The sequence below is a fragment of the Dermacentor variabilis genome, chromosome 2, assembly GCF_050947875.1.
Source record: "Dermacentor variabilis isolate Ectoservices chromosome 2, ASM5094787v1, whole genome shotgun sequence".
Taxonomy (NCBI): Eukaryota; Metazoa; Arthropoda; class Arachnida; order Ixodida; family Ixodidae; genus Dermacentor; species Dermacentor variabilis.
Window position 1 is genome coordinate 145,424,984 of NC_134569.1, and position 12,204 is coordinate 145,437,187.

The following is a 12,204-nucleotide window of genomic DNA, read 5'->3' on the forward strand; positions in this document are numbered from 1 at the left end:
GTTTCGCGCGGGCGGAGGCGGGCTCCAAAACAACCGGAAGTGGACGATGTGACGCCGCATCTTGACGCAGAACCACTGAAGGCGGAGCTTGGCCCCGATGGCTCGGCGAACGAGTTGAAGAGGAAAAGCATGGATAGGGTGGAGGGTAACTTGTAATCGCTTCTAGCTCCATTAATACGTAACGCTTCAGTTAAATTGTGGTGCGAATGTTCTACTTAACCTGCACCCTACGAGTCTACAAAATTTGTCCGAACCGTTCCAGGGGCCCTTTAAGGTTTTCACGAAAACTTATTTGATTTGTCTTCTGGCCATTAACGCTACCACTGTTCGGCAATTCACCTGTTTAAATATTTTGGAGATTGCTGATCTGGGGGGGGGGGGGGGTGCGCCACCTTTTAGGATGCCCAAACTGAATATACGAAACTACTGACCGACACGCCGATAAGTTAGAAGCGCGTAAACAATTCCAGGCAATACAATGATGCACCCAAACTAAATATACCTCTCCCTACACGGGTTTTCGGCTACTTTACAGTACAGATTGGTCGAGTTTCATTGTGATTTTGGTACTACTTTCAAAGTCAAATATAGGATTCCTTGTTTATGGGATTCAAGCATATTCGTTTCCGTCAGACACAGTCTCCCCATTCCAACCACAACTCAGACATGTCCTGAGCTGTAAACAGACCCTTTAGGCTTTAATGTGAATTCAAAACGTATGTCGTGAAATCGACCACTCCAATATTCTTCTGGGCACTTCCAACGGAATGCATGACAGCAGGCGGCCTCGTGGCATCAAGCTTCAAGAAACAATCCGCAGAGAAATCCGGCCATCTACGTGGAGTTCCAACCTTCTAGCATGGTCTTTGTTGTGCTGTCGACCAGCGCTGGATCCGTGTCAGCACTGTAGCTTCTATATGGCTACAGCAGTGACGGTGCGGCTACAAGCATTCGTTGCAAAGCAACAAATCAGTCATAGCAGACGTCTATAAATTCCTTCACAGTGCAGGTGAATTCATTATAGCTTTGCTATTGAGGCATTCACAGTGAAGATTTAAGGATGGGAATTCGACTGGGACACACGGAGCTATGGCATTGACTTACACTAGTTGGTACCTTTCCAAGTTTTAACAGCACTAAAGACTCGACAATTAGGGAAGAAACACGAAGGCGCTGACCTTCAACTAACGTTTATTTTTTACGGCATTCCTGGACACCCAAAAGCCCAACGTGCATAAAGTACCGAACAAAGTGCGCCGCCTGCATCACCGAAGTCGCGTACGACATCCGTGTCATACAGCCAGTCATACATACCAGCCGCTTAGGGATGGTTGACTAATTTATGTAATGAACTATTCGTCATTCATCGTTTTAGCCTTTAATCGTATAATCGCTTTTGATGCAGGCTTTTTGCATAGATCAATTTAAGAATGTTTTGCCATGCACTTTTGAAACGGTTATCTACTTTTTAGGATCCTATCTTAACGTTTGAGAGATGGAACAAAGTTTAAACACGTCTAACACATTTAATAGGTCATTTGACTAGCACATTTGAACCCTAGCATTCCGGTTTCTAGCACTAGCCTGCTCCGTCACTACTGACATTACAAGCAGCAGATATGAGGGGGCTACTTAATCCAATTTAAACGTAGGGTTATGTGCTCTTAACAGGCTCCCAAAACACTAATTATAACATGGCCTCTATATTAAAGAACATTGTCTCTCAAATCTCGTCCTGCAAAAATTTTTGGAATCCAACTTACCGCACTGATACCCAGCTTTCTCTTTTCGTCTCTGGCTGCAAGCTACACATGACAAAACCGAAGAAGGCAAACCCTGCCCAAAATTTGAGTGTCAAGGAAGCAAAAGAGCTTGTCGCAGAACCCTATAATGGCTATGACAGACAATACGCAGCATGCCACTGCCATCTAGAAAGCCATGTGCTGCAGACTCCGCTACGCAGTATCGGTGTGTAGACTAGCAGTGCAAAGAAAAAAAAATTTGTCTTGTTGAGATGGCAGACATTTGTATATTAAATTTAATGAACTTCATAAGCAATTTTGTATAACTGAGAATGCTCTTGCGACCACATAGTCAGCCAATAGTTTTGGTGGGTCCAACTGGTTGCAAACTCATGACATTGCAGAAGTGAGCAAGCAACTTTTCACTTGGCTCTCATGTTCAAAGCAGCCTCTACAGCAGATCGGCCATGTTTTCTTACTATATTCAAAAAGTGTTTCAGCACCGCTTTAAGAATTGAGTTTAAACATGGCATGCAGATAAATTTGAAACCACTTCCTTGATATACCTGGATAATAAAGTTGGCCTTTGACCAACTATGCAGAGAAGCGTAACCGTTTCAAACCATTGTCACTAAAGAGAACTGTGGTCTCATCACTAGCATACAAGCTCTTGTCCAAAGAAGCTTCACAGTGACAGTTGAAAACTGACCAGCAGACTTGGTGACCAGCACATGAGCAATGTGCTGCTTACAAAGACACACAAACATATGTAAAAAAAAAGACCTGTATTGCATCCAGACTCTCATACAAATTCACTTCGAGAGAGGGGAAATAAATGGTTGCACAGAAACATAAGCCAATCCTGTAATTATGCCAACAGATACAAACTTTTCTACTGCCATGCTTTAAGCGCACACTGAGGAAACAAACCAAAATAATTCTAAGGGCTAAATAAGACAGGTTGACATGAAAGGGGACAGTCGGCAGTTTTCATCAAATGCCAAGCAGCCGGCCACAGGTGCAGCCCCACATGTCAATCTTGACAATGGCAGCACTGTATTTCAGTTCGTTGGTAGTGGTGGTCGTCTTGCATTAGATGTGCTCCTGCTATGGCGGCGGTAGAAGGCTCAGTCACACGGTGGTTCCAGTTACCACATCGGTTAACATGTTAAGAGTACAATATACTGAACAAGGACTGCGAGCAGCAGGTGACCAAGGAGTCCAACCACATAGAGAAACCCGGAAAAACTAGCACATGCGTGCAAGCCTGCTGTGCCAGCAATGGGCACGTTAATTTTCTCTGGGAGCTACATGAGCCCAATGGTCTCCAACACCAAAACAAAACGGTGACACCATGGACACACCTTGGCACGCGCAACAGCTGTGAAAGCAAGCAAGGGCATCGTCTGGTGCGAGGACAATCAAGAAATTACACTGCACTCTAATACAATACACAATTTGGTAGTAAGTCTCAAAAACAGTTACAATATAGCGGCAAAAAAGACTGGAAGAATAAAGGAGTAGAGCAATTACAAGGGTTTCTTGCTACACAAATTAAACCACAGTGAAATGCTCCAAGGAGCACAGAACGGACACAAAAACGAACAGCATTACAGCAAAAACTATGGATGCTACTAACTCTCTGGGTTTGGCCTAGCAAACCAAGCACTGAGGGGAAGCAGTCTGCTGCTACTGCTGGGAAATGATACACACCAGTAATTATATTCTGAAACTCTCCACAATTTGACAAAGTTAGCAAAGCTGATGAGAACACTATTGCAGTGCAAGATTTAAGGAAGAAGTACCTGCAAACGCTAGATATGAAGCCTACTTTTACGTGCAATGTTACTGCTACAATGCCCTGCATACCAAAAAATCCCACTGACAAACAGACTGGTTATGTACTGCAACACACAGAAAAGAACTCCTGGTCTCCTCCTTTTATGGTAACCGAGAGAGTTCAAAGCAACTAAACAATAGTCTTCTGCTGGCAGCTGCCAGGTAACGAAGAAAGGCAAAAAAAAAGAAGCTTGCTCAAAATACAGCCTAGGGGTCGGACACCAATCGGCTGATCGCTGTTCCGGCCAGTCTAACACAACAGCGGGGTAAATGAATGGACTGTAGATGCGAGCCAAAAGAAAAAAAAAAACTGCCAGTAGAAAAACAAACGCCACCGAGGCAGAAACGAAAAAAGAAATTTAATAAAGCCCAGGAACGTCGGTAAAGAGCAGTGTAGTCTGCGCAATGCACTGCATCTCAGCCAAAGCCCAAGCAGCACTGGGGGAGAACAAAAACTTAAGCAAAAGGTGTTTAACAACTACAGGATCAAACTCTACCCTAAAAAACTAAGAAAAGGCCAAAGTGCAAGAAGGAGTAATCTAGATCATGATAAGCAAAGGATGTGCTGTGCCAGAGCATCAAGCCGCGCAAGGCAGCAGCAGCAGCCAGTTAGCAAATTCCAGGGGTCAAAATTCAAAAGGTGTTCTGGTGAATGGACACCACCACGAGGAAAGCCATAAAACACTGCAGGCAACTCCTTTTCATTTGCTCATACACAAGATGAGAAAAGAAAGCCTATCTCGGAGATCCATGTTTTACACTGCGATCTAGTAGTAACACATGGAAGCAAACATCTACAAGGCAGGAAAAAAAAAGTGCAACGAGTATGCCGTCTGCACAAAGTAACGCATTAACGAAGCTTTCCTAAACCAGCGAACACCAAGGCCGCATGGAGGGAAGCAGAAAAGGGGCAGTCAAACGAGAAGTGTCATGTTCACAAATCGGTCTCTTCTCAAATCTGTCATGAGTTCCGAGGTCTCATTTGTCAAGGTCCGTATTTTTTTTCTTCTCTGTAGCCACTGCGGGTTGCAAATGTTCCCGTCATCTTTGCCAAACCGGTTCACTCATCAGTTTCCTTGAGAGTTGAACTATCGTGCAAGACCCCTCTGAGCAAAGCGGGAGCCCGGAGTTGAAAAAGCTTGCTTGCACTTGCAGGATGTGGAAAGAGAGGGTGACCAAGAAACAGACGTGTTCAAGCCATAAGCTTGAAGTTATGAGCAAGTTGGAAGAATGCTTCACAGCAGAGTTGCTACCCTTGATACATCTGTCTACCTAAATTGATTTCTCTGCAAGACAATGAAAGGCCTTCCTCAATCCGCTGCAATGATAAACGCAGTGCGAAGCAAATGGGATAGTAAAACTAGCAACGTGGTTGCTTTTTGTCAGGTTGACTCACTGCCCTGCTGGCATACGTTTTCAAGCTGACGTCAATGCAGTTCGGAGAAACTTGATGGGAGGAACTGACAAATAGGCGAGGGTTAAATTGCTACCACATGGCAGCAGCTTGTTCCACGCTGTAGTGGTCTGTTATGTGTGTCACTGTCAGCCTTCTTTTGTAGTCGAAGTCACGGTAATAATAAAACTCTGGGTTCCTGGATTGGGGAGAAACTCCCCTTCCTGCATGGTACAAGTGAGGTAGCCGTCGTCAAAGAAGAGTGCAGTCAAACGAGGACTCCTTCCAGAAGGAGAGGATCACGCGAAGCTGCGCTCCCTAACCAGTGGATTCAAAACGAACAAATGTTTAACACGGGCATCACCTGGAGACATCCTCGCAAAGAGAGAGAGAGTGGGAGCACAGTCCTGAGAGAAAGTTTCCGTAGCCTGTAACCCTGAGGGAGGGGCGTCATAGGAATGAAACTGGTGCATGTCGGCGCAAAAAATATAACGGCTTTCAGCTCCACTGTGGGAATGGCGTTTTGAACGCAACTCTGTTTTAGAAGCCCCCACCCTCGCAAAAAAAGCCAGCAGAAGGCCTTGAGCTGCTATCGTCAAAGTATACGTGATGAATTCTTTTTTTTTTTTTTTATGGTTTTCTAGAACCTGCTGCTGAAAGCAAGCAGCATCCCACTTACGTGTTCCTTTGCTGTTGTGTTTAGCCTATGAATTCAGTTGATGTGTTACGACTAAGATTAGTGGTCTGCGTGTCTCATCTTCACTGCAGCTACAAAAAAAAAAAAAAAGAACATTGAAGCACTGTTAACCCATGCGAGGCAGTCAACATGAGATTTTTTTTTCTTGTGCAACATCTGAAGCAGAGGGAACGAGAGCTTTTCTTTTTCTTCCAGTGCTCTTAGCTCCCCTCACAAATTTTACAAGTGTGTAACAGCAATGCAGTTGTGACGCCAGCTTCAACGGTAATAACTGCTTGCAAAGGGAAAGGGATTGGGAAACAACTGAACTTATTGGAGAAACTTGGCACAAAAACCAACCGATAACATGTCTTGAACTTTTTTTTCCTCCTTTTTGTGTCTTTCACAAGTTGCACACGCAAACATGCCAATAAAGGCCTCAACAACATCTCGCAGAACATTTCTGAGCATAACCCATCCATGGAAGAACAGCAGATGTGTAGGAAAAGGCTGCTTGGCAATGCAAGGCGTGCATGCAAAATTATCAGGTTTCAACTATCCGACCGACTTGGTAAAAAAAATTTTTTTTGCTTGTTTGCTTGTTTATCTCTCTGACAGACATTTTGCCTTCTATGTTTTTTTTTTTCTATTCCTTCCCACACGCAATGTCTCACAACACATCAGGTCATCAAGCATCCGAAAAAAAAAAAATGTGTGTCGTGGCAAAAGGCGCCACCTTGTCATAGGACACACACCTGCACACGCTCATACACACACACACAAAAAAAAAAAGTTTCTCCAACAAGTATCAAAAATAAAAGCTCTCGTTCGTCGCGTAACGTTTATACAATAAAAAAACGGGAGGGACGGAAACACAAAACACGAAAGTGTTTCTCACCTCCATCAAAAACGCCTCCTCTCTGCTCAAGCATGAGCGGCAGACTCGCAACGCCGACTACTAAAGTCGGCCAGCTCCAACGGCAATACAGCTGCTTTCATCACGAGCGCCGCCCGCCGTGACCAAAAGTTTTACACGACTGGCGCATTTTTTTTTTTTTTACATACACATGTCACATATGCTACTGAAAGCTGCACATGTGTAAAGAAACGCACCTTTTTTTTCACAGCCCTGGCAACCGCAAAAACACGAGGTTGCCTTTGTGCCTGCGCCCAAGATGAGAGGGGGAGGAAGGTCACCCTCTAAGCAAGTCTTGTCACTGTCAAAGCGCAGCTCATAGCCTCCGAAAACCAGAAGGCCACCACCATTGTAACAAGTGTCGGCAAAACACACTGATGCACAGTTTCAATCCCACTCGTCTAGAGAATGCGAGCGGTGTTGTGCAAGTTGCCACAAATGCATTCACGAGTAACACTGGCTTTAAGAAGGGACAAGGCACTTCAAAAAACAATTTTTTAAATAATCTGAATGAAATTTCCACAGTTAATGTATTTTTACCAGCCGATTTCAAAAATGCAACTTTTTTTCTACAATAGATATTTTTTTACGATATCCAAAACAGGATGTTCTTTGTTAGGAGCCTAATTAGCTAATCAACAGCAACTTGCATGCTAACAGAGCACATGCAATCAATTCTGAATGCTCATAAGGTGTCATAACCTATAAATTGTTTTAGGCCATTTTGAAGCAAAGTTATAGGTTGTCAAATGTAGTGATAAAAAATGCCCACATTGATATTTTTCTATTACCTAGGTGGGTATTTTTCGTGACTAAGTTTGACAACCTGTAACTTCACTTAGAAATGACCTAAAACAATTTATAGGTTACGACACCCTATGAACATTCACAATCAGTTCCGTGTGCTGTAGGTTACTGTGCAAGTTGCTGTTAGTTCGCTAATTAGGCTCCAAACAAAGAACATTCTGTTTTGGATATCATAGAAAGTATTTATCGTAGAGAACATAAACTGCACTTTTGAAATCAGCTGATAAAAATAAACTTTCCAACTTTCATTCAAATTGTTTGAATATTTCTTTCCTTTTTTCTTTTTTTTGAAGTGCCACATTACCCCCTTAAAGCTTTCTTCCCAGACTTGCATAGTCCAGCAGTGTAGTTGGCTCCTGGCTTTTCAGAAAGCTGTCTGGAATACTGCGTGAGCAGCATAACAGCACGTCTTGCACCACATAGCACTCCGCAACACACTACTCGTGTGCTCTAGAGAGATGCGATCTGAGGGGGGGCCAGTAGTACATGCAAACTTCAGCAAGAACTGTCGCACAAAGCGCTCGTGTTGGTCTAAAACAGCAGCCGACTGCTGCCTGACGGACAGCTGCAGCAAGATGTCACTGCAGCTTGGTGCCTAAAAGCTTGGTGGGGCAAAGCCGTGCTTCCTGTGGCCTCTCGCCATTGGCTGACGCCCACTTAATACACGCCAGTATCCATTTGATGTAGAACAAACAAAGGAGGGTTCCCTTCCTCCCCACACCCAAACGTAGTATACATGTGTATATATATACAATGCACTCTCCTCCACGCACTCCCTCCCTCATTACTCTCCCCTGTGGAGGAGCACTCTCTCTCTTCCACATTTGCACTTTGTGTCGATCAAACCCACTTTCTCCAACATTTGTTTCCTAAAGAGAGAGAAGGAAAAAAAATGTGACATGTTGATGAAGAACAAGGTCAACAACATCATCAACTGCCCTGCTCCCTAATCCCCTCCTCTTTTTTTCTTGTGGCCAACACTCCCAATACACCACTACAAAAGGGGGGGGGGGGGGCAGATAAAAAGACCATTTAACAAAATGTGCTACTTTAGTTCACTAACCGCCACTCCTTGTAAGTGAGGCACAGGCAAGCGCACGCATATTTACAATGCTGAAATTGTCTTTGGTGGTGCTTGAGCCTCAATTCTACAAGACAATCAAGGCCAGCTAAATCCAGACACCCGGAAAAACGAGTTTCGCGAGTTTGACTCGCTGCCCAAACCATGCCAAAGTCAAATGCACGAGGCTTTCATTACACTAACTTCATAATGTTCGGGCCTTCATGCACAAACTATGGTGTGCTGCTATTATTTAGTGCCAGCAATGAGTCTTTTTCATAGAAAAAGAAAATAAAAGAAGACTGCAAAGGCTTACTTTCGAAGAATGGTGTTCATGCAGATGTACAAGCCCCAAACAAAGGAAGTGCAATCGCACACGAACACCACACTCGAAATCTCCTTCAACGCTCCACACCTGCCCCTAACAAAGCAGTACTTCACACAATCACCGCAGGTAATCCTTGGGAACCCTTTGGAACAGTGCTGAGCAAATGATGCAGAAGAAACCTCCTGAATACAAAGAAGCAGTCCTTTACCTACCCCGTTACTCCTGCTATAGTGGTGCAAAGGAGTGTGGCCACAAGAAAAGAAAAAAAAAGAAAAGACTGGGAGGAGCGGGACGGCCACCTAATACGTTCAGACACAATCCCCTCTCAGTTGCTCGTTGGGGGCGAGCCAGCCTGCGGCTGCGGTGGCTGCGATGAGGAAGAGGAAGATGGAGGCGATGGCTGCTGCTGCTGCTGCCTATTGCTGTTGTTGCTGCCACCTCCGCCACCACCCCTGCGTGGTCCCATCCGGGGGTGCATGGGGTAGGGTACCTGGCCACCCACCATCTGGTTCCGGTTCACCAAGGCCCGGATCTGGCGCTGGGCAGCCTGCACGCATTTGCACGGGGAGACTTGACATCAAGCACACGAAACAGCGGCAAAACGTCTTCAGGCACAAGAGGGCCTGCACCAAATGCCAGAATGCACTCAACCTGCAGCAATGGCACAATAATGGTGCAATCCGGATATAAAAGAAAGACCCTTTTGAAGCAACATGGAGCAACAATTCCAGCCAGTGCAGATTGACAATTGGTACAGCATTTCCACTACTGCTCTTCCTTTCTTCAACATGCAATACGCCTCCATCCTTGGCCTCTGTCACCAATTCTCTGAGGTCACCGATTCCCCTTCTAATCTCCACTTCCATATTATCCTGTCGAGCGAGTGATCAGTAAGCTGAGGTTCTGGCAACTTGTTCATGGTGTGGCCCGCAACCAGAATGGTCTGCAATACCCAAAAGTATTTTCTATGCAGATCCACTATAGCAGATTAGGACTATACCGACACATCCAAAAGGCAAAATGGCTACCCTAAAAAGTGAGAAGAATGGGCGATCATGAAAGAGGGGAAAAGGGAGCTTACTACACATGGGGGTGGGAGTTCCCTAGGAGATACCAAAACTCTGAATGGCAAACTTCACAGCAGTGCACACTGTCCTGCCGTGAAGCCACACTTCAAGCCAAACTTCCTAACTTCCTAACCTAACTTCAAAATTTAAAAATTTTGTTTGGTGCAGGTTATAATCACAAAAACACTGCACCTACTAAAGTTATGGATGAAACATCACCACTTGGCTTCGTTTTCTTTTAAGGCGAGACATTGCTATTGAAATAATGTTCCCCATTTTGCTTTCATCAATATTGAGGAAACATTCCAGTCTTACTAGGATTTTTGTGCAGATTTCAAATGTGTAATTCGTTTTGCTGCAGCTTAAGTAGTTTCTAAGATAATATTTCACTTCCATTGTTTAAAGGGACACAAAAGCAAAACAAATCAGTTTAAACTAATTGTTTCACACAGTATGCTGCAGGCAGTCGTTTCGAATTAATAGCTTGGTTATTAGATGAAAAAATGAAGGTCGAAATATCAGTATTTGAATTTCGCGCCGAAACCCAGACGGCAGTACATCAGTGTGACATCCGAGATTCAAAAGTATGCTTTTGCATTTGGGCTGCGTTGGCTGCGTAAAGGTTCCCGAAACTTGCCATGTTTAATATTTGGTTCCTTTAGAACACAATGTAGTCAATCTGTACTGCTATATAGTTAAGTAGGCCCTAGAAGATGCCATCAAAATCTATGACGTCACAGCAACCAGGCGCAGGAACTTCAAGGAGGCATCGCCACCCGTCTTTCATTTTTGCACTTTTTCTGGCTTACCAAGCAAGTGTCTTATCGTAGTAGGAGTGGTGTTTTTGGTGTCCTAGAGAGGTAATTTACTGATGCAGAAGAAATCTTTTTTCTCTTTAGTGCCCTTTAAGGCCACAATGGAAAATAAATGTCACAATAAACATTTTTACGGCATGGTTAAACAGCATAAAGTGTAAGGAATGAAGCATAGCAAGCACTTGATCTGACCATAAAAAGATATATTTATCAACCCTTTGAATATAAGACTACAAAATAGGCAACCATGTAGCAGAAAATGTAGCAAAATATAATTGATTTCTGACATAAAAACAAAATGCTGCTTGCTGTACTTTATACGCATTAAGCTCCGTTCTGCAAAAAAAAAAAATTATTTCTATCTGTTCCTGGTGTTAAGATATTGAAGCCTGAATGTTGGATGGAGACCATTTTTTTTTTTTTTTGAGAAAAGTACAAAAACAGCACGAAATACAGTCAATGACTGAATTTTCGGACGCCCAAATTTTCGGACATGCTTGATATTTTGGATGTCTTCGCAGCACCGCCACGAGCCCCATAGAATCAACGTATAAGGACATCTGAAGTTTCGGACGCTCAAACCCCCCACCGTCCAATTTTCCGGACTTTTTGATGCGACGGAAGGTCCTTTGCATCCTTGCGCGGCACCCTTGCGAAGGAAATCGACTTGCAGCCCAAGCTTTGAATCACAACTAGCCGAATCTAGCCGTCACACCGATTTGGGCTGGCCACCCTGGCTATGTTCATCGCCGCACTTCCGCCTGCGGCAGAATTTCCGGAGCGGCGCCATTTCGTTTGTTTGCACAGGCCACGTTTTGGCTAGCGTGGTGTGTGGTTGTGCTGTTGTGTCAAGTGTGCTCTGCGGCGCTAGGCCTAGATGCTCGTCAGCGAACTCCACTGTTCGCAACTTGAGGATTTCGCTTGCCTTCGATGGCCCCCACTCCGTCTTCGTCGTCCTCGCCGATGGCATCGAAGCACGGAAAGCAGTACCGTCGGTTAACGATGGAAAAGAAAGCCACCATTATTAACAAGTAGTGAGCGGCCAATTGCAGGCTGACGTGAGCAAGGAGTTCGGCATTTCCAAGCAAACAGTTTCGGATTGAACTTTTGAACAGTTTGTTGACGCTGACAACGAGCTCAACTTCTACGCAGAACTGACTGACGAGAAAATAGTTCGTCAGGTTGTGGGGGATTCAGAAGACTCCGATGTTGAAAATGCGCCAATGCCTGCGCCGAGCTGACGCGAGCACTGTTGACTCTCATCGGTGTACAGTGCTGACATGACCCTTGCTCAGATCGAGGCATGCAACCGGAACGCCGTCCAAACAACAATCAAGTTCTTCAAGCCACTGCAGCAATTAACACCGGCTGCATGCAGAGTTTTTGAACGCCTTTTTATAGCCACTTCATTGATGCTTTGGCAAGTTTTCGGAAGCCTGGTACTTCGCCCTTTACCTCTAGATCAGAGAAAAAAAGAAAAAAATGTGCGTTTTTTGCATGCATTCATTTTTTTCGGACTGCCTGAATTTTCGTACGTTTTTATGTTCCCTAGAGGGTCCGA

At 44.5% G+C, this 12,204-nt stretch overlaps 1 protein-coding gene across 2 annotated transcripts in view; it reads right to left on the bottom strand.

The window, feature by feature from the left end:
- Positions 1-2,512: 2,512 nt before the first annotated feature.
- The window catches only part of Imp (IGF-II mRNA-binding protein), a 68,143-nt gene continuing 58,451 nt past the window's right edge, over positions 2,513-12,204 (bottom strand). For both annotated transcript variants that reach the window (XM_075682207.1, XM_075682206.1), the window contains exon 14: positions 2,513-9,308. In XM_075682207.1, the coding sequence (XP_075538322.1) occupies positions 9,087-9,308 (222 nt within the window). In that variant the 3' untranslated portion in view covers positions 2,513-9,086. The remainder of the gene's footprint in view (positions 9,309-12,204) is intronic.